Source organism: Amblyomma americanum, chromosome 7, assembly GCF_052857255.1.
Source record: "Amblyomma americanum isolate KBUSLIRL-KWMA chromosome 7, ASM5285725v1, whole genome shotgun sequence".
In the NCBI taxonomy this organism is placed as follows: Eukaryota; Metazoa; Arthropoda; class Arachnida; order Ixodida; family Ixodidae; genus Amblyomma; species Amblyomma americanum.
Window position 1 is genome coordinate 62648155 of NC_135503.1, and position 23146 is coordinate 62671300.

General features: G+C 43.4%; 1 protein-coding gene across 3 annotated transcripts in view; it reads left to right on the forward strand.

Annotated features, from left to right (window-relative positions):
• The first annotated feature begins 237 nt into the window (after window positions 1-237).
• The window catches only part of LOC144099228 (hepatocyte growth factor receptor-like), a 50083-nt gene continuing 27174 nt past the window's right edge, over window positions 238-23146 (forward strand). The window contains exons 1-11 of one of the 3 annotated variants that reach the window (XM_077632375.1): window positions 238-548; window positions 1095-1142; window positions 5187-6383; window positions 8618-8809; window positions 10749-10880; window positions 13088-13261; window positions 14812-14960; window positions 15799-15937; window positions 16275-16411; window positions 20753-20944; window positions 22395-22506. In XM_077632375.1, the coding sequence (XP_077488501.1) occupies window positions 5283-6383; window positions 8618-8809; window positions 10749-10880; window positions 13088-13261; window positions 14812-14960; window positions 15799-15937; window positions 16275-16411; window positions 20753-20944; window positions 22395-22506 (2328 nt within the window). In that variant the 5' untranslated portion in view covers window positions 238-548; window positions 1095-1142; window positions 5187-5282. The remainder of the gene's footprint in view (window positions 549-1094; window positions 1143-5186; window positions 6384-8617; window positions 8810-10748; window positions 10881-13087; window positions 13262-14811; window positions 14961-15798; window positions 15938-16274; window positions 16412-20752; window positions 20945-22394; window positions 22507-23146) is intronic. The other 2 variants (XM_077632374.1, XM_077632376.1) reach the window with 2 other exon arrangements.

Sequence of the window (23146 nt, forward strand, 5' to 3'; positions counted from 1 at the left end):
GCGCATTGTAGAATAGCCTAGCAAATAGACGAACACATAAGCGCCGAAGTTCAATAGAAACAGCGAGTGTGTTGGGTGCCGACACGAAGAGCATTCCGGCCATGAGCGGTACGCAAAACAGCGAGCGAAGTCGGAACAGAAATAGCCAGTAGCGACATCTAAAGTCGGAACATTAATGCGCACTCAAACAAACAAACGGATATGGGTACGTATCGCATCCTCACACCCATCGACTCTCGCACTAACTTCGCCGAACGGAGGTGGAAGTAGAAAATGCCGCTTGTTCCGTGTTTGGTATCTGTGGCGTCGCTGAGAATATAAAGGCTACTGCAGCGCAGCCCTTCCGACAAAGAACACACTTTTATCGCTTGTTTACTTCTTGTCACTAAGTGCGGGTTTGGTCTGGTCTGCCTGCACAGGCAGTGTGTCACGGTGAACATTGTCGGTATATATCGCCTTGGAGCGAAGGAGCTAAGGAGAAGCTGAAACGCCGTCGTTCTCCGCTGGAAACATCGAGTTGTCACATCGGAACACAAAGAATCACGACGGTAAGGAGAAAAGTGCTACCATTATTTAAATGTTGCCTGTGGGTTGCAAAATAATACGCAAAAAGAAGTGGCTTTTGAAGCCCTGCGCGCATCAATACAGGGTCTTCGCCCCTAGCACTCAGGAGCTGAGTAGCGAATCAGTTAGCGGAACCTCTTTTCACTTCCGAGTACTCTGCTGGTTTTCCTGCTCCTTTTGTTTTGCAGCCAATACATTCCACGCTGCCAACGTTTTCGTGTACAAGAGTGCTTAAGCTTCTAAACCCGGCTAGAGTTCTTCAGGTACCTGTTTCCTTATTTTGAGATTCTGCAAGCTTCATCGTGACCATTCGTTTGACTCTCACGGCATGATCAGATACATGCACAGGAGCGACAGGCGGCATTAGCTTTCTAAGGTTAGGCGTCACTGCATGAAATTAAAATATTCATCATCTTATCGAACAGCACTCAGACGCGTCTTTTGTCTAATATGCAGCAGGAAAAGGGTTTAATACATAAGTGTGGCTTACATTGCAGTAAAGCATAGCTTTTTCTGCCGCCATCTTTCAGATTTATTTGGCTATATTTTTATTGCTGCGACTGCTCCAGTCGTCGCTGGTAAGTGTAAACGTCACCCTAAATTTTAAAATGATAATGAAAGTAGTTATGAAGAACCTGGCGGTGCCACCAATATTCCTTGAGTGCCGAAGCAAGTGCGCACTGGTACGGTACCAAACATTCAATGCATTAGTGTTAAAGCGAAGTGTTAACGGCATCGCATGTAATAATACTAATAGTAGTAGCAGCAGAAGTAGTAGTAATTATAGTAGAACCGATGTAGTACCAGCAGTATTTATTTGGATGGCCCCGAATCGAAGGAAAAGCAGGCGCAGAAAGCATGCCTCCCCAAGAAGCCTGTGCTGCAGCTAGCATAACAGGTGACAAGTAGGTAAACAGGCAAACACATCCACAGTTGCTTAGTAACGAACAAAAGCCTTTTCAAAATGAACAGGTTCACGCAGTTATAACTGAAAACAAGTAAGCAGTAACAACAGTAGTAAACACTAATCTGTCTAAGCAGAAAAACCCATACCTAAGTGTTTCTTACACAGCAAAACGATTCTGAGCATAAACAGGCACACCGAAGAAGGAAACTTAAAGTCGCTGTGAACAGACAGTAGTAAGATAACATTAACACACAACAGATATACTTTAGCACAGTATTTGCAATTTTTCTCAATTATAAAGATGGAAAAAAGCAACTTCAGTTCTCTCCTAAATACAAACACACGGTTACTTTCTTGAGCAGTTTCCACTCGAGGTTACCAGCGCATTAAACTAACATTGAATTCGGTTACCTTCGCTTCGTACTCGTAGCTGGTTCTGGACCTCGTAATGAATTTTGAGACAACACGTAAGTCATATGTTATCGACAGAAAGATAAGTATTACGAAAAAAAAGTAGTCCTGCTTGACTTTAAAGACAATATGAATCGCCAAGCTAGACTTGAAAGAATGAAAAAATTGCTAATATGGAAAGTTTCGAAAAGCCTTTTTTCATTACCTCCACATGTGTACAATACGCGTAGGCCTATTTTATAAAGAAAACAAATCATATAAATTGGTTTTACTCGAGCGACCCCCCGCAAGATTGCAGTGCATATAGGGGAATGAACAAGACCAAAATGTGTTTGCTTTTAACCAGCACTGGAAAAGACACCTTACGACACGCAGTTAAATCTGGCCACTCTCTGTCCACCATAGATTACTGCATAAATACTCACAAAGAAACCGAAAACTGTTCTCTTGTTCATATTCCACGTCATTGAATTGTATTTTGGCGTGATGGCAGAAGGAAATATTTTTTAAATGGAAAATATAATCTTCGTTTTTAAACATTTAACTCAAGCTAATTGCCAGAAACCCAAATTATTAACCGATTAAGCCAATCATTCCGTTGCCGTCCACTTCCCTGAAGGTTGAAGCGAGAAAAGAAGGCACTCGTATTATTTGCTACATAACAGTCATCTCTGTTAATGAAAAGTTGACAATGACAATGTTGTACACAGTGAGAAAATGGGACACGAAACAGAAGACCAAAATACACGATACCTATACTACACTTTTCAACATGCACTCGTAGAGATTTTCGCCGGACAGTTAAATAACTCCCTCAGTAGAGTATTTACAGCTATACGAAGTCTGTGAAACTCCCATTTTTTTTACTTCTATTGAGTGCTTCAGGGAATCAAAGGCCCTGCAATAATCTATGGCGACAGCAACAATAAAAACGCAGTTTAATATTGATATTTAAAGATTTTTTAATCTCTGAGAGTACAGTTTGAGGTCCTTTACTAAGCTCTAAACCATAGTGTTCGTTACAAAATAAATGTTTAACATTGCACGAAATTTATTTAGCCATCTAAAAACTATGCGCTGAAACGCATCCGAGAGAAATTGTAATACTGAAATTCCACTGCAACTGTTGGGGCCCAGCAAGGTAGCACACGCGACTTTTAGGCTGTCTGGGAATATTCCCGTAGCCTGCATTCCGCTACACACATGTGTAGGGGATAAAAGTAACGGCACAATTCATAGACACATCAAGCTCGCCATGGCCAAGTGTGCACGTTCTCTTAACGGCGCTTGTTATAAAAACGACTTCAACTAATAAAATTGGTGACGAAAACAAAATCGGCACTGGTCGAGTGCAAACATGAATGAGTTCACGGTTCTCCCCACATCACATTTAACGTAGTTATGGTACTCTCTTTCAGATATAACATCGTTACGTTTATTTTACACCACTCACTTGTAGTTTAAAGAGAAAGTCGTTTTTTTTTTTGCTCCCTGTGAAGTCATTTATACCTCAACAAAACAACTTAAGCTCGTGCAAGATAGATTAAAACTTGTTACCATATATAAAACGCGCAACCTTAATCAAACATGCATTTAATTTCTTTCTAAACCGTTTAATCGCAATTTAATTTTCCGGACTTCTCCTTTACAAAATATGTGACAATGTTGTACGAGTAGCATTCAAAACACAATGCTTCAGTTTTTTCGTAAAGCCCCCCGTCTTCTGTCATTTATCTGCATTGTTGCCGCAAATATTAATGGGCACAATTTAATCAAAAAGATTTTGTTCTCCTGCCTCTTTATTAATAATCTAGTCGTCTCATTCAAGCCACTTTTTTTGCTGGGTTTTTCTTTGAAAACTAAATGGAAAATCATTAAAAGGGCATTCTACTGTCGGAGAAAAGTATTAAAATAGTTTAATATTCTGGCTGACCTAAGAACAATATGACAATAAATAGGACAGAACTAATGGTTTAGGCAGCAATTGATTTTAATTTGCAAACAAAGTCCGGCCTGAGCAGATGGTAGCTCCATGCTGCGTTCCGTCATTGCGGTTAACATGGAAGTCTCCTGGTATGAATATACTTCTTTTCATGACTATGCGCCAGCGTCATGCAGGCAGTTGTTTTTGATCATATCAGCTCAACGCAGCCTCATATTCAATCTTTGAAAATATTGAACCTTCCTTTATTTCTTAACTTCGATTGATAATTTTTTGAAATATTTTCTTTTACTTTACATCCCAGAATGGTCGCTTGAAAAATCACGCAACGGACGCCATCGTTACACTTGCAAAGGCACCGCCATCGGCTGTGTGGCTGCCGAGATATGTATTTACTAGCACCTGAAATAGATTGTACCCGAATTACTCGTTCAATAGTTTTCTTGAAACCTCCTTAGTGGGTTCAAATGTAGTTTTATAAATCCTATTCATTTACGTTAATTTCATGTTCAGTATTGTCATTGCAGGCCACCTAGGTGATGCGGAGGTCCTCGCATTCATTTTGTTGCATAATGTCACTCCGCTCGCTATAACTTGTGTCAGCGAATGTCATAGTTTGTAGACGACGTCTACGATCAAAACGCTGCATTACCTTTTCAGAAAGAATACGTTATAATTTTTACTGCTTAATATCTGAATTCTGTAACCTGGTATTCGTTTGTTTCGGAATAAAGCTCTCGATTCTTCCCCAAAAAGAATTTCTCAACAAAATCAGTAGACTGCCTCTTCAAATGCATTGAGGGTGCAGTTAGTATAAATAATGACGCACAAAAGGTTGTCAACAGCCCCTGTATGTTAAACACGGTAATAAATTTTTAAATGCCGCATGCCTAACACTACCCCCCCCCCCCCCCCCCCCAAAGAGCCTTCCAGACTAGTGGGCTATTATAAACAGCTCTTTTTTCTTAGAGCAAAAAGACAGAAGTACCTTGGCCTTTACTGCCAGCAGTCAATCCAAAAGCAACATCTTTCTCAAACTGTTCGTAATCTTTTCTTCTTGAGGACTGCTTAGCGGTCAAATGGACCAAATATGTGCCTTATTGATAGCACGTAGAAACGAATTTTCAAAACATTCAATCCTCAACTATTGCTTTGTAGCGACATCCCTGGGTTGTCCACTCCTGAGAAGGAGCACTACGAAAAATTACCAAGTTACCAAACAGTTACGTGTTTGCGCTAAAGAAGAGTTCCGTATTCTGGGAACGAAAACGAACCCATAAGGTTATGGCGTGCATTTTCCTGTTCATGGAATCATCAGTTATCTCTTCCAACTTTCATTTCTTTGTTTCACACTTCTTCCAGGAGCTCATGTGCCTTTTCCGGAAGCCATCGTTGGATTGTGAGGGGTGGTGAAAAGGGAAAGCATTGAACCGTGGTCAGTATCAGCGCAAGAGCAACATGATGCAATTTTCAGTAGCATTCGTGCTAGTGTTGATGATTTCTGGCCATAAGACATTTGGAAATAGCTCTGTTATCAAGACCTTCCGACCTCCCGCTGGACCAGCTCAAAACCTCCTATACGTTAACCTTTATCAAAATGGCGGCGCTATATTGGTCGCGGGTGGACGAAACGCTCTCTACATGCTCTCGGCCAAGGATTTGTCGACCAGGGCTATTTACAAAACGGGACCCGTAATGGACAGTGTGTTGTGCCCGCCGTACCCAATAGAATGTGATGACGATAGCAACAGAACGACAACGGATACCTACAACAGGGTTCTTCTGCAGCTGGGTACCGAACCCCTTCTTCTGGCTTGCGGAACTACGTCACAAGGCATCTGCTCAATCCATGACCTCCAACATGACTTGAACGTAACGACAAACATGGACAGGGGACTCAGAGATAACTACGTGGCTTCAAAGCGTAGCACCGTCGCCTTCTTTGGCACCGGGATAAACGAGAATGTCCTTTTCGCAGCATCAGCCTATGACGGTCGGCCTCTAGGGTTCCATCCCTACGCCGTGTCCGCCAGAATGCTGAATTATTCGGGATTCTTCAGCCTCCTATCTTCCAATGGCAGAATGACGTCTTTTGTGAACGTAGTTGAGCGACTAAAACCTACCCTCCGAATATTTTACTTGTACGGCTTCAGTCACAATGGCTTCGCCTATTTCGTCACTGTACGTAGGCAGGCCAAATCCCGTGGAATCACCAGAACATGGCTGTCTCGTGTCTGCGAGAGTGACAAGTCCTTCCGCACTTACATGGAGATGCCCATTCAATGTTCCCGTGAACGGGCATCCCTCATTGCAACCAGCGCGACTGTGGGACCACGAGCGGTAGGAACCAACGCCACCAGTGAAGTTCTGGCGGTAGCTTTCACGAGCGAAAGAAGAGCGCCGAGTTTGTACGCAGGGTCTGTGGTATGCTTCTTCGACATGGCAAGCGTCGAGAATGCGTTCACGAACGTTGTCGCAAGATGTAGCATTGGAAAGTCAAGCGCAAATTTGTCACCTCTGTACCACGAAAATCACGATGATCTGGCTTGCAAAACTGACGTAAGTATATTTAATCACACTTTGTAACTATTATGGCTTTCAAAACTGGAAGTTCAGGAAGCTTGTGTAACCTCTCATATCAAACGCCAGGGCCATCAGCTGTATAGAACTGTGATTTTGTGACAGGAAAAACTAAGAAAAGTGTTGGTCAAATGTTGAGGGGAATCTCCAAGTGTGGATTTAGAATGAGGCAGTAATTTCGCACCGAGATCACCGCAAGCTTTGTTTTGTGGCCGTATGGCTACGCTTAGTTTGATGTCAGTGAGTAATTACCTTCTCATTACAAGGATATAGCTTGCACGCTCGTAGAAAGAGACGTCGAAATGGAGTAATGTAGCTAAAATGCAGTGCTATATGCTCGTTATAATGCTTTAATAATCGCATATGACTATTACATACGTGCCGTGGTAGCATTACGGCATCTACCGCCGTTGCTTAGTGGCTAATAAGTTCAGCTGCTGAGCTTGAGGACGTGCGACCAAAACCTGACCGCGGCGGTGTCATTTCAGTGGAGAAATATGCAAAAACGCTGGTGGAGCCTTGCGCTGTGCGATGTCGGTGAACGTTAAGATCTCAGCTGATCGAATATGTACCGGTCCGCTCCATTACGGCGTCTCTCAAAGGTCATGCGCAGGTTTTGGACGTAAAATACCCCATACCCTGGAGTACCATGATGGAGTACCATGGTGGAGTACCATACCCCAGTTCCATGGTGTACCATATCCTAACATATATCTCATCATATCAATGCTTACCTTAGCATATATTATAAAATAGTCATACGAGGCTTTTGATTGCATCATAAGCTTTAACATCCCAAAGCGACTAAGGCTATCAGGGAAGCCGTAGTGGAGGGCTCCGGATAATTTCTACCGAATGGGGTCCTTTAGCGTGCGCTAACATCGCACAGTACATGGGCCAATAGTATTTCGGCATCATTAAAATGCCACCGCCGCGGCCGAAATCGAACCTTCGCCTTTCGAGTCAGCATTAAATCACCACGATTATCTATATTGCCCATTATAGGGATGAGCTAAATGGTGGGCAAAACTCTGAATATTTGCTACCCATAACGATTTGGTAACATAGAGCTCATCATCAAGCACACGATCTACAAGATGTTTTCTAAAAGTTGGTAACTAAATGTATTTAACTATTGTAGCCAATAGTGAGAGAAAAACCGAAGGAATAACGCAGAGAGGCGAACGTTTATTTCAGTAGCACGTCTTTTATGGAGCCACCACTGTCAGAGATTTCACGTTCGAGTGCTTATGCGTACTCTTACCTTGTCAAGGAAGCATTGTTAATTCGGGTTTCTTGACCTTAGATCTGTATTGTTTCCTTATGAAATTTCTGTGAAGTTCCGACCCGTACACACAGCCAGATTTCATTCCGGACACTATGAACGGTAATATTCCTTTCCGGCGTTCCCTTAAGTATCGTGTTTCCCGCCTGAACCAAAAACGTAATAAAAGCTATCTACGGAGTTTTCACGTCTCTGTCGTCTTGCGAGGCGTGCTCACAACTACTCGTCATGGAATTAGAAGTTTTGCTATGCGGCGCGGTCGTGGATAACCTTAAAAAGAACTCCAGCATATGTTGGCATAGTGTTATTAGGCTCACGCATTACCACCAGGTCAAAACAGCGCCATCAGTACGCGCCAGGGGGCAGACGGGAAGAGTCGCCAAAGTTCATTAAAGATCACTTGCGTTCTGTGCTGTTATACACGCACAACACGATAACCCATATGTTGTGCCTTGTAATCCGAGCAGTAACTGTGCAATTTTCTGGGCGAAATATTTGCTTGCATATTATGCCCAAAGAAGGTTAATAGAATGGTGCGGGCATAATACTTCCAAACAACCTTCTCAACAAAGATGTGCTGTGTAAAACATTGCGATGCATCTTTGTACTTTCATTCGGGCCGATTAAGGCGATAGGCCGCGTGTATTTTAGATTTAGTTTTCAGCATCTTTCATTTTTTTCCAAATGCTCTCAACCTCGTTTCCCTGTTTCTGTCTTTCCCTCTATCACCAATCCTTGCTCATGCCTGTGTGCCTTCCTTTTGTTGCCCTGTGGAGTAAATTAATGCTGCGATATACATATATTGTGGAAGAAGGCTCCAAATTATTCACTTAATTTTCGATATACGTAGTTAGTAGAAGAAACTTCCAAGCTACTGTGGAAGAGGCGCTGTGTGAGGCATGCGCGACATATCTGACGCATTTTTCAGATGATTTTTCAGGAACACAAAGGGAACATCTCTTGCACCCCTGGTCAGAACAGCTACATTGAAAGCTCGGTTCCGCTAACTGGGCGGGCGAAGCTGACTTTGGTGCGAAGATTGGCAACTTCGCTCACCGTTATGCAGCAAAATGGCACCACCGTTGTATGGGTGGGCGACAAGCAGGGCTTCCTTCACAAGGTGGGTGCAGTACGGTCTCCTGTTTAGAATCCGGGTGGCACCCGCATCAACTTTGACTTCATGCGAAATTTCTGAAAGTAACGATTGCCGAAAGATGGGGGGAGGGTCATTGAGCCCGGGAATGGTTGCTCTGTGCAGACCTTTGTAAGCGATATTTATTCTGCTGAAGGTTTCTAAAGCCCTCTTCTTCTGAACTGCTGCTATTATATGTGCAGAAGGACACTGGCATGACACAGGAAACACCATTAAATACGCCAGGTCCAGAACATTAAATTAAGCAGGTGCGTTGATAGGCTTTGCTTATTGGGAGGTATGATGGATTAATGCACGTTGATTTAGTGGGTACCCAAAGTTGCCGCAGCCTTGAGCAGGGCTTTTTCATGAGTAGCGGTACAACTCTGCTTTAAAAAGACGACTTGGTGCGGGAGGATATTCAGAGGGAGTTTATGAGGTGAAGACACTGTAGGGAAAAGGGATGTACTAATGCAGAGTGGCTAGAGTGCGGGATGGATATTTGTGGCCCTTGTGAAGCTGGACGCATGATACTGGACATCACTGGGGGCCTATGCGGTTTGGTATGCGATGGGGTACCACATTAGGCTCGTAGGAGCTGCTTGTTGCACCACACGCTCCGTTGTGGCGCGGCCATTGACGCTCTAAGCAGAAAATGACGAACCGATAGGAATCACGTGACACCAGGCGCGATGGTCTCTAGCGCAATAAAATAACTGGATTTTTCGGCCGGTTCCGGTTATGAATCATTCTGCTCTCCGGCGCTCTTCAAGGTAAAGCCTGCAGATATTACAGCTCAACTGTCGTGGGGCTTTCTACATAAACTCGTGGTCGTGTTTAGTATAAGCCGAGAGTTAAGCTTATGAGCTTGCACCACCGGTTCCGTAGAGTTAACCTTAGCAGGTTAACCCAGCACAGCGTTGCAGGTAATTTTTAAAGATCACAAATGCTAAAGTCTTTCATACATGTAGGTTTTTGCAAGGAAACAATGGACTGCTAAATTGAATGCTATCGCGCATGCGCTCATATATATCCTGTGTTCTGGAAGCTGCGATGACACGCAAGAAACAAAATATATTTTGTAACGTTTTGAACCATTACCTTGGGTGTTAATGTCTTCTATCTCAGGGCTAAAGCGTAGTTCAGTGAGTGGCCCCCGGAAAATACCAGCTTCCACCAACAGGTATATGAAGTCTGCATTAAAGATTTGTTTTTCATTTGCCGCTTATCTTCTTTTGAGTTTTGGTTTTGTGCGCTATGAAAAGGTTCTCTGTTCTTGCGCATTGATTTCTGTATGTCAGCTGAACATTGGGTAGCGTGTACACTGTGAAAGCAGATAACGAAGGAGCTTAAAATGCCACTGTGACGGCGTACATTGTGTACCTACGATTATCAAAATATGGCTCTGTATTTGTTAATCTATGTTGCAGTTCTGTATATGACTATGTTCGATCTGTATTGGGGCTTTTGCCTTCGGTTGTTCTTTCATAAATAATGAAAAAATCTCCGACGAACGTTATGAAGGCTCTCAGTCATCGGGTAGGACTGACAACCATGTTGCCTTAAAAAACCCAAAAATATTTTCACGCTACGGAGACTCAAGTTTCATGCTTAGTTGTGATGGCAGAAAATATAAACTATCTGCACTGCAGTGCTAATTATTCCTAGACGGTGCTCTTACAGTGCGTTTTGTTTTAAAATAGTTTGTGTGCTTCTTATGTGATCGAAGAAAGGAGTGTGTTCCTCAAAAGTCCGAGCTTTTATTAAAATCTTTCAACGAGATCAGTTGGAGCAAACTAGCATTCCTCCTCCTTACTCCCCAAAACCTACCACTCTATCGAAAAACAATGAGCTTACTGTCAGCAGTTTTGCAGGCAGGCGTATTCCATTTATAATACATGAATTTCTTTCCCCTCAATTTTTGCAGATTTTGTTACTGAGTGACACGACCCATCATCTGGTATCGCTGAACTTCTCAAAGCACGGAACCACGGGAATACAACGCAGCACAGTGATTGATGATAGCGGGGCATACGGCTACTTTTTGATAGGCGAGGAGGTAAATCTCCAAGCTTTTCTCTGAAATTCATGAACATTTGCTATAATGCCATGCTTAGGGTTCGCTACTGTCCCTGTCGCTTCTTTACTGCATTCTTAAAATGAGCCTTCTGCCACCTCAAAAGAGTAGGACGCTCTTCAAATATATTGATCTTTAAGCGAACACAAATCAAATGTTCGCGTGAACGCGTTGTCTTATGATAGAATGCTTTGATGTTAAGCTGTTTCTCGCGGTGATTTTCATTTGTTCTGAAACAACCTTAATTGAACGTGGGTTCCGTTGATCTAGCCCTGTACCTTCACAAAGATTTAGTCGATGCACCAAGCAAACTGTCTTCCCGTAGTGTAGTTGCTGCAACTGCACTACAATGCCATCTTTCGAACTGCCTTGGACAGCAAGAGGCGACCAACGGTTGGCTGCCGCTTCGACTGAACCGCAACGACAATCTTTCTTCGCGACTCCGCTTGCTACATCGACTCTTTAACATCCTTCGTAGTGTTGCTTTTAACTAAGGCTGCCATTTTACACTAAGTATGCGAGTCTGCTTCCTCACGGCCGCCTAACCGGCACGTCCCGTACTCCTGACTGCTCCACATGACTCGACTCACCATATGGCTCGCTTACATGGCTCGTAACATAGGCTTCTTTAATAGTATCCAGAGGGAAAGATGATGGCGCTGCACTAAATCTACCAGGAACGCGCCAGACATGCCAGGAATACATGGCTTCCGATTAATCTGGTGGCTTGTTAATTGTTCTGAGGACTGGAGTTTCGGTTCATTCATATTTTCATTTATATAGTGGTGGGGTAGTTCTCAAGCTACTCAGGCAGTTCATTTGAAATCCGAAGTATCCGAAGGCAGCAAGAACTGCACTGCAACGGATGTGGTCACCGTAAAGAATACGCAGGTAGAGTAACAGTGCTTCTGTGATAAAATTCAGAGATGTAATCTGCTTTCGGTGTCAAGAGCATCGGTCATTTAACGTGAAGTGGCGCATTATCTTACCCGCCTGTGTCGCATTTCTTTTTGTATATGATGCAGAAACTAATAATCTAATATTTCACACTGGCTTGCTCTTCCGTGAGAGGCTAATGACGTTGACGAAGCTTTAAATTACTTACGTCATGTTTCTCATGCATACTAGGTTGAGGGTGAGGTCAACTTTCTCTTGCGCGAAGCTTTTTTTTTTCACAATACTGAAACTGAAGCTTCTAATGTGTACCATTTAAGGCGGTAACAATTTTTGGAATTAATATTTGTTGACCACAACAAAAAAAAAAAGGTTTTGACTTTTAGCTATGCTTGGCGATATGAACAAAAATCATTCTCTCACTGTGCGCAAATTCGGTGCTCCTGTACACTTATCGGCATTTAACCTCAAATATTCCAATTTACAGTAACCAGATATTACCACACGGCATTTGTATTGTAAAACAATGTTTTTTTGCAATACGATTTTTGCGAGAATTCTAACTTCTGCAGTCCCGTTATGTTTTAGAGCTAATCCCAGACAAGCTAGGTACGAAACCTTGTCTTCACGGTATTCCAGAAGTGTAAGAAGTGTTCTTCAAGAAACTCACACACACGGTGGCGCCAGCTTTCTCGCCAGGTAATATTTAGAAAATTTATTGTTCATTGCTGTCGGCCCTTTAGGTATTTCTCTTTATATTCATGTATAGTTTGTCAGTCCTCAGAGACATAATGGTCCATGGTGTAGCAAATCCCGCTGCACCCTGAACCAGGCCTTATGTTGATCCTCTGTGTGAGTGTTCATTCCAAATAACCGCCGCCTTTTAGCTGTCTAAAGAGGGTGTTATAACATCACGCTGTAGGCATCTTCTTGGCACGGGTCATAAAATATTAAAAATCGAACAATTAGCTGAAATACTCGACAAGTGGAGACTATACTGCGATACAATGGCGCTCTCAGTGTTCATTTTAAACATCTCCTAGAGTACTAATAATTTTGCTCCACTATATATACATGTACGCTCTCTCTTCGAAAAAGAAGTAAAAATATTGTTGCACCACCGTGGCTTCCACGAGAAAGAAGATCCTGCTAGAACTGTTACGTGTCGGTTCCAAGTGCATTTGAGGACAAATGAGATTCACTTCTTAAGAGCGTCAGACGCACTTTCGACGAAATCTATAACCCTATTTGTGTAGACGCTGCAGGACGTACCGCTACTCTCTCTCCGTGCGCAGGTCATGCGGATTCCTGTTGGCTCATGTAGAGTATATGACCGGTGTTCACAGTGCATGCGAAGTCGTGGAGACCCTCTTCGGTGCGGCTGGTGCGGAGATCACTGTGCTCACTTCGCCGAATGTCCTCACCGCGAAAAATTCACTTTGGGTCGCTGCCCCATAGAGGTCACCCACGTAAGTACCAGTACAATTCGGGGTTCTTGATTTCTCTAACGTTATTGAGGTTCATGCAATCTGGCGCTGCTAAGCAGGAAGCCTAGGAAACGAAACCAAACGAAACCAAAAGGAGAGAAATCAAACCTTTCAAAATGACTAAAATTATAAAAAACGTGTTCACTCTACAATAATAGACTTCACCTTAAGCTAAAAGACTAGAGCGAAATCACGGCTTCTTCTAAGGAAGGGTGGGGGGGGGGGGGGGGTAGTGTTGCTTACATCACTCTCCGAAGCATGACCGAAAAGTTATAGCCTATGTCGTCGTCAAGAGCCAGTTATACATGAAGGGATCTGCATGCAGCACACCTGCTACCCGAACACGTTAGCTCCAGAGTGGCTCGTCTTCCTCCTCTGGTTGGGCACACTTAGCGCCAGTGGCACCACCCAGGAGTAGCGGCGCGAAGCACATTCATCTGAGAAACCGGCCATGTCTCTTCGTTTAGCTTGACGCTGGGGTGCACTCAAGCGCTACCTCTATATTGGAATCGCTTCCATGTGGTCAGGCGCCGTGGCTTCCCAGCAGTGTCGATGTGCCGTGCATGCAGAAAGAGTGGTTCTCCGCGTGCTGCTGAGTTGAGCCACCTCATAACAGTGCGCAATGCCATAGGTCAAGAATAACAGAGAAACTTACGAACCCAGCGGCGCCCGTGCGGAAACTGAGAGTGATAAAAGGGTCGCAGGTACAGCCCGTGTGAAACACTGTCTCTCTCCCCGGGTCCTAAAGAGGTCACTGACGAGATCAGTGACGAAGGAGGGCCAGGGCTTTGCATGGGGGCAAGCACACTGCGACGAACCACCTTTCTCTAGGTTTATTCCCTATATCTTCTTCTGGCTGTCCGGAAGCGGTTAACTGAAAAGGCCTGGAAGGCCTTTATGTTTCTATCGTTTCACTGTAGTTATGGGAACTAATGCGATAAATTTGCTGCACAGTCATCTCAGTTAAGTATATTTCACTGAAGATAAAATAGGTGATTTATTCTGTTGCTGTGTACATTGCCAATGTCAAGACAGCAAAATCACATAGAATGAGAGCTGAAGAGAAAGATTAACCGTTTTATTGAAACACGCGTAACGCTATTCGCACCGCAGCAACAGCTAAAATCCCTGTGGCTTTTATTTTGACAAGTAATCAAGGTTTTGAGTCTGTAGTGTCGTAATGGCAAAGAATTTGCCGCAGGTTTTCCATAGTATATACGTATTCATAAGTAGAGCTGGAAAGCAGCAATACAATGAAATACCCTCTAAAATGGACAGCCTCTCAAGTGGAAAACGCTACGAGAAATGCACACTTGCTAATAAAGTAATTCAATCAGCGCTATTTACAATGTCCCGACGCTGCGCCAAAATTGTCGACACTGCTTTAGAAAACGTTTTATTTATTTGCGGCATACAATATGTTCTTTAATTTTCTCCTATAATGATCAACAGCTGTTGAGCAACTTGTAACAAATACTCTGGTTTCATAGACTGGAACTGCCTATTCCTTGCCTTTCGCGCGATTGTTACAGACGCATCCTGTGAATGGGTCCCTGTTTGGCGGCACCCCCTTAACAATAGAGGGCGACAATCTGGGATCGCCGGAGCACAAACCTTACAGCAGCATTGAGATCCGAGTTGGCGGCAATGTGTGCGACATCGTAAAGTGGAGCTCCAAGCGGTCAGTATGCATGGGCACAAAGCGTGCACGAAACTCGTGGTACATCAGTTAGTGTCTGGCGAAATGGGTTCGGCAAAGCGGCATCTCCAAGAAGTGACCAATCACGAGATGTGTCGTTAGTGCACTATAGCTCCAATATTACCTGCAGCTTGCAGCACACCTGCAGAAAGGGCGCTACTGCTGATTGCAGCTCAAGTTATCGCATGTCTAACGCGCATCGATCTACACTCCTCATTTGGTCAGAATAAAATAAAATTGCAGTGTAATATTTCTAAGCCGAAACCGACAGCTTTTGTAGGACCCACTCCCACTGTATTTACATAAAATCCCAATGATTCCAGGAATGCAAAAATATGTAAGTGGAAGAATGATCAAAGATAATACGGTCAGAGCTGCCCTAGAACCAGACGCGAGAAGTTTCTTGGGCAAGTGCTAAGTACTTACACTTACACTTAGAAGATGATTGAAGTTTAAAGGCGCCAAAACCACACACACACACGCACGAGAGAAGAGAATGGGACAGTGTGCTTGGTTTTGGCGCCTTTAAAGTACAATGATCAATCACCAACTAGCCCAACAAGAAGTTCTCTTAAACTTAAGATGTGGTTCATGTGAGTTCCTGTAAATTATGGGGTGCAAAAAAAGCATTGTATTTGTCGTGACGTAAAAAAAGATGGAAGTTATATGATTTTTCCAGTCATAGTTATACAGTGAGCTGAATATACGGGATGTAGCGTTCACCTTCATAGGAATTAGACATCTCTCATTTTTTCGCTCTCTTTCAATTATTCAATTTCATCGAAAAAGTTAGTAAAGGGTTTTCACTTCCATCTTCCAGAGTGTTGTGCACAACTCCTGCTGGACGGGACGCGTCGAAAGTAGACATAGTTATAACAGTAAAGGACACGCTAAGAGGCGCGGTCAAAAGATACGACGTGATCGATACTCGCACCATTAAATCTGGCTTCGAGTACAAGGTACGTGTGATGTTGGCTTGGTTCTTTCTTTTATGGGATTTAAAGTTCGATTGATGAGTGCGTGAGCAATCCTAACTGTTCGTTCCTTGTGAAAAATGGGCGCGTATTTATGTCTTCATTGTTGTAAAATTTGCGTCGCTGCCCTATTTTTAATCTTGAAACACATTAAATACGTTTTTTACGAGTCTAATCAGCAAAGCATCAATATGCATAACATTGCATAATCACTTCCATTCATGCGAAAGCAGTGGCGACTGATTCTTGGGAGGAGTTCTGCATTTTGCCTGTTCTTGGCGCGTGTTTCGGGCATTTCTAACGTTTTTTTTGCTCTTTCTAGGTGGCGGGGTTCAGTAGCATAACTCCAGTTTATGATCCAACATCCGGAATCACGCACGTCACTATCACCGGCTCTAATTTCGACATAGGGTCGCAACAGGTCGTGAAGATCGGCAAAAGTGTATGCGGAATTGAAAGGTAACTGGCATACTTTTTTGTGGCTTCTGAAATGGGGCTGTTCCGAGTCTCGCTTATGCGAACACTGCTTCCGAGGCTATTACTTAAGATTGCCGTATATAAGATATATAGCCCTGGACACGAACGAGGTCGTCTTGCAGTTGTCCAAATTAAGGCGAGCTTTTTCAAGTGCTCTTTGCGGAGGTTTATTTTTTCTTTAGTACAGTCAATAGTAATAACGTAATACCTTAACTGAAGGACATGTAACGATAGGCAATTAAATATTGCTAATAAACTTGAAGTCTACCATTACTGCCTTAAGGGTAAAAAATGAGAGAAACTAAAAAATCGTAGTGTGCAAGAATTATTACGCTGCGTGATATTGTCAACAATATGAAAATGTAGCTATATTTCTTCTAGTCGTTAATGTCACAAAGATACTTAAAATACCGTTCTTCGCCCGAAATATGTAGTTCGCTTAAAATTGGTCGGTTAAAACTGAAGTGTTCGTTCATGGTTAGGGGCGTACCAAAAAAAAGAAAAGTTAAGATCAGCTGACTCCGCTCCAAAATGTTTAAAACAATATCGCAGCGTTTATTTTCTGTCTAATTTTTTGTGAGGAAGAACCTGGCTAGTGCGGTTTATAAATTCCGCCCTACCGATTCCCCTAATACTTTAATGAATGTTAATGCATAAGACACTGGAAACTCAAAGAAATCTTTTGCGACTAAAATTTCTCTTTTTATTAAAAAATAACAAGTTATAAATGAGCCGGGACCCTTACTTAAAACCACTAGTGACGCGATTAACGAATTATCGTCACGCCCAGTCCTTAACACGTTATCGTGCGAGAACTGAACTTGTACAAATATTGTTATTTTCCCCGAACAATAACTGAGTAGAACCAGCTTCCTTTGGGTGGACGAATAAGCACTAAGATTATTGCCAATTTTTATAAAGACTTTTGAATGTTGTATGTCCAGTTCTGGCAAAGAAAATATTTGTGTTCAATTTACCTCTTTTTTGTTCGAATCATGCATGGGTTGTCTTTGGTTTGTTTATCTTTTAATTTGTGTGCTAAATATTACCATGCCTTGTATCTCGTTGTATTGCCACTCCTGCCCGAGCCTACCAATGCTGGCAGTATTGAATAAATAATAATAATAATATTAAAAAATGAGAGAATTTAAGAAATCGTAGAGTGCAAGTATTACGTGGCGTGATATCGGCAACACTATAAAATATAGCTAAATTTCTTCAAGTACGTGAATGTCACAAAGATGCCTAAAATACCGCTCTTCGTCCGTAATATGTAGTTTGCTTAAAAATGGTTGGTTAAAATAGAAGTGCTCGTTCATCGTTAGAGGGGTACCAAAGAAAAATTAAAATCAGCTCATTCTGCTCCAAAAAGCCTAAAACAATGTCGCAGCGTTTCTTTTCCGTCTTTTTTTTTTTCTGGGCAAGAACCAGACTGTCTAGCAGAGGATGTCACATGGGCGTTCCCAACCTCAAACTCGTCAGCGCGGCGTGGGGCTGTGTTCTTCATTTCAAAACGAACATCTATGCGGTGGAGTAACAGAAAGCGAAGGGAAGAGGCGGTTCCGGCCCCTGGAAGCGTAATCTGGGCGTGAAGGACCCACCGCAGTCGAATTTCGTTATGAAAGAAACGACACACTCTAAATTTTAATACGCCTATATTGGTGCAAAAAGCTGTCATTTAGCGCACTAATTTTTAAGAAAAGATGTTCGCTAGAAGACAGCTTATTCCCTTTTTATTCCTTTCTGTTTAGGATTCACATAATCGCCTTCATTGTTCCTGGTCAAACTCTTTCGCCGGGCGCATACTCTAAGTTTTCTCACGGTGTGAAGTTGGCTGGTGTCACTGGGTACCATTCCGGGCATTTCGGCCAGCAATAGCGAATTTCACCTGGTTACTCACACCTTCAGAGTTGCAGTGTAGCGCAGCACCCCGCTGGCCTAGAGGACGGTTGCAACTATTCGCCGCACACGCTTATTTTTGTGTGACTTGGGATGAAGCTACTGGCTGGGACGTACTCAGTGCTGTACGTGTTTAGACAAAAATATACACGATATCAAGTATATGTCTGGTTTGTATTTCCAGATGTTTTATGTGCAGCGAAGTTAAGTAGCACGGAAGGTGAAATCAAGAAAACACAAGCAGCGACCGTCTGTCTTAAGTGTTTCCTCACCTTGTCTTCTCTTGCATCGGCTCACTTGATTATGGCCCGAAATATTTCTTTTTCTCTACCATCTAATGCGCTTCATTTGAGCATCGCGAACGCTTCAGATATCTTGATAACAAGCGGAGCTGTTCGCTTCTTGCACCAGAGCCCATAGGTTCTAGCAGAGATGCAACAACCCTCGCACTGCGACTTGATAAAACATAAGCTCGCATGGACACTTCTCTCAAAGGCTGTCTGGAGCCACTATATGGAGCTTGGAAATTAAATATATTAGCATGTAACTGCAAAATATACGTTGGTCTCCGCAGAAATGAGCGTTTTTGTGGGCCTGTTTATATATTCAGCAAACCTCCCTTGTGCATGTGCAGGAGTCTTGTTGGTGTAACTAAACTGCTGCCCAGCTAGGGCGGCTGTCAAATTGAGGTAGTAAAGCCTCCCTATTTTCCGTACTCCGGTAAGAACACGCACTCTGCCCGATTGGCTAATGGCAGCAGCACTCTCCGTGACGTTATTGTACTGAGGCGCCATTACCTGTCATGAGATGTGAGTGAGGTCCATTGTGCAGCGCTACGAAAAAGCCATTTACATACGTCGACTATTCGTGATCGCCAGAGAACGTAGGGTAGCGGTCATTGACACAGAAATGTAATGCGGTGGCACTGCTGCTGATTCACTTTTGCATGGCTTACAGGGTGGCTAAAGCTCCGTACTTGCGCATATGTGGCGCACAGTAGAGCCGGCAAAATATAAGCTTGGTATGAATGGACTACTGATGGAGTGATCATGGAGTCATGACTCACATGGCAGGCGGGATAAGAATATCTGTGTTTACTACAGGCTCTCCCGATTCACTCATCGTGAAGTGCTTGGCAATTTGCAGTTGCTCGATGCGGCCAGACTCCTGATTGCTCAACCATCCTTTGAATTATCAATTTGCTTTCTTTGCCTATCTTTGGTGCATTGCAAATTTACCTTCCCGTAAACTTTTCACATCAGAGAAGAACTAAGGGAAGATTCTTCGGCATAGGAAATGAAGTATTTGGCAAAATTCTTCTCACACACTCTTCACGTAGAATTGCCCTCTACTATGCATTTGCGTTATCTTTAAATGTTCCTACAGTCACCTAACAAATTGGCCACGCTTGCTGCCATGCAGATGGAAGCAAAAAAAATGCGGCAAACGGCGGAATATGAAAGCAGCTTGTGATGAGCTGAGGGTGAGAAGCGGTGAACCTGATCTTCCTTCCACGTGCCTTCAGAGCCGTTGAGGGGGGCGCTCAAAACACGACCACACTAATTATTCGGCGATTTGACGGCGACGCAGTGATAGGCGCCTCTACTGAGCTCCCATTGGTAGACACGAAAGCTGCTGCGGTCGATCTTATACTCAGCACCTCGGGACATGTGTTCCCTCACAGGGCGATGTAGTGTTGTTAGGATGATGTAGCGCATAAACGGATAGTGGAAGCGAAAGATACTAGTTATCAAAGTGTAGATTGCTTTAAACGGTCGATTGCCACCAGTCTTCACAGCCGTACATCAACAGTCATTGGATGTTTCTGAGTCCGCCAATCGGATGCAGTGTGATAGGGCAGTGAACGCGTATGTCCTTTCCACCGCTCCATTTGTGTCATGTGCGCGTTCAGTGCATGATGCGATAATGTAGCGATGGACACCTTGTGAAAAGTTTCTGAGCTTCTATGCTTTGCGCCGGAATCACGAAATTCCAACATGAGAGCCTGGAAAGAGCTGCAGTCAGGCACGTGTAAACGAGATCCTACCATTTGCATTGTTTCAGGGGTTTAATATTTGACACTAAGCTTTGCCTAAACTTTGCCCCTGTTAACCTTCCCTACGCTAAACCATAAATTATGCAAGTCTGCATCGAGTAAAGCACTTTTGGCCTAGAACACGGCATTTCAGGGCTGCGTAAACGTTCTATTCTTTCCTTTGGAAGCGTTTTTATTCTTTAATATGGCTGGCCCGTCATGTACTCAGAACTAGCCATACAGTTCATGCGTTACAAACTGCTGAAGTTGCTTGAGCAAAGAAATTGCAGTTTTGCAGCGTTTATGTTTCCCTTAAATTTCCGTGCGAAGCGAATATTACTGTCAATCGGTCTGCTTGTGACTAATCTGCACTTGCCTACATGCGACAGGATTAACGCTACATTCCTGGAATGCTCAACGAACACTGTGGATGGAGATCAAGTGGCACAAGGCATGCAAGTCTTTCTTACTATAGATGGCGCCCAAGTTCCTTTTGTCGCAGCAGTCAATCCTGGATCCAAGCCCACATTTAAGGCAAAGCCCGTGGTCGATGACATTGAGCCCAAGAGATCAACGTACCGGCAAGTGGCACATAATCGACTTGTGCTCCATATTGTATACTTTACTGTAGCAGAATATTTTGCTACAAGGAATCGAGGCCTTAACTCGACCGTACTAGCCCATAGTGTATCTGACCTTCTCGTCATGGCTTTTAGAAATTTGATTTGAAAGACTCGTAACCTAATCTTTTTTCGTCAAAATTTACTATGCCAAGTTTCGGCAACTGTCTTAAGAGACGCGCAGCAGCAATGACTACTTCACAAAAATTACAGTACGATATTACAGGCATGGCAGTCATGGAGGTCTTCTCCGCTTTTCAGTGGCATTCTCTTCTCTAGAAATTTCCTTCAGCATGACAAACGGCGTGTCTCCACACGGGACAATTTTCTTTCTCCTCTCTTCAAGGGCACGGATGAACCTCTCTTCCTTGCTGAACCTATCACGCCGATGCTGGCCTTATGCTGATAGATAAGGGTGGAGAAGCGAGCGTGCATGACCCTGTACAAAATGTGTGCGCACGCGTGACGCACGCCTAGGCACTATACTATTACAGCCACATGCACTCTCAACGTTACCCTGCGCACATTACAGTACCCGGCTACTTAAACACTCAGCAGAAAGGCGCCCTCCCACTCGAACTTAATAAACACTCCGAATGGCTTAAAAAAGTTGTCTACAGGGCTGGTTGGTATAGCATATAAAACTTTGAAACCGCAGGTAAACACAAATGACATTAAAACTGGATGGCACAAGAGCATTAGTCCATTTCTCTTGTCCTTGGTCTTCACATGCGCTTTCAATATAGAGTATTCCGATTGGCATCAGCATTTCGCCCGACCTCAGCTGTCAACGAAATTTGTATGGCCGGAAGACTACACTCCGAGTACATTTTTTGCCTTCATCTGAACTGCGCCGGCAAGGTCTTAATATTTAACACAGCTTCACCTCATTGCTTTTCAACTTCCGCTCGGTAGCGCCGCACCGTTTCAGGTACTTATTGTCAAAACATTATAGCACTGTTGCAAGGTAGATATCGTAGATACTGGAAGGAAGAGACCAGATATATACATATTTCTGCATTGTTTAATGTATTGCTACCGTGCATTTTTGTGTTGGTGAGGGTGCAATTCACGACAAGTGGACAGAGAAAACTCGGGAGTAGTCATTTATGAGCAGTTTTGCAGAACACCAGTGGATTAAAATGCTCATAAGAAACTTCAACGTGCTCAACATTGAATCTAATGTGGTGGGGAGATTCATTATTGTAACAGGAGCAGATGTTGTCTTCAGAGCTGTTGAAAACATGTTCTTTACCTGCGTGTGCAAGACTGCACCTGCTTAAAATAGTGCTTGAAAACTCTGAATATAGGACTGTAAACGAACCCAGGTCCCACTGGCAGTAGTCAGTGAGTAGCTTGTCACAGCTATGCACAAGCGCTCTGTCGAAACAGTGTGGTACCGCATTTGCAGTGGACGCTTCAGTTTTGCTGTGAAGGGCGCTCACCTTGACAGCGTCATCAATCCCGTCATTGTGACTCGAGTCACCTCTCTGGACGGCAAGAAGCACGAGGAGATCAAGAAGGTTAGTTTCTTTCTGCGAAAGGTAAAACGGAAATCCTTTAGAGTTAACTTATGGTTATTTGTTGCAAGATAAAATCTCTGCGACAATGTGTCGTAGGCTTCCAGAGGAATCTTTGAACGACGACAGGCGTAAATAGCTTGCAGCAAGGGAAAGACGCGAGGTCGCTCGCAATGAAATTGAAAACGATCAGAGGAAAAATTTTGCTTTCTGCGACTACACCTGCATTGCGATATTTTCCTGCGTTTACTTTCACCCTCATTGTAACACAAGCAACAGGAGGAGCAGTATTAGCATTGTTAGTAGCAGTCGAGGTACTAAATGTTTGTGTATTATTGGAAACCGTATTTGCCTGCTGTAACTGAGTATTTAATAAGGTCAGCCTTCTGCAATTTACATTCAGCACAATAGCCAAACGGGCGAGTTGGTGGTACATATTGGTGGCAAACAGCGCAACGACGCGGACAGAGTGCAGCTGTTATTGTGCAGCTGTTCAGTGAATTCGAGGTCAGTGGTTGTGGCTGAAGGCTGAATAAAGGACGAGACAAACAACTATCGCTATCACTCCCTCGTCCAGAAGAGGGGAAACACTTTACAATGTTGCACTTTTTTCTCATGCTATTCTTCAATTTCGCAGATAAAT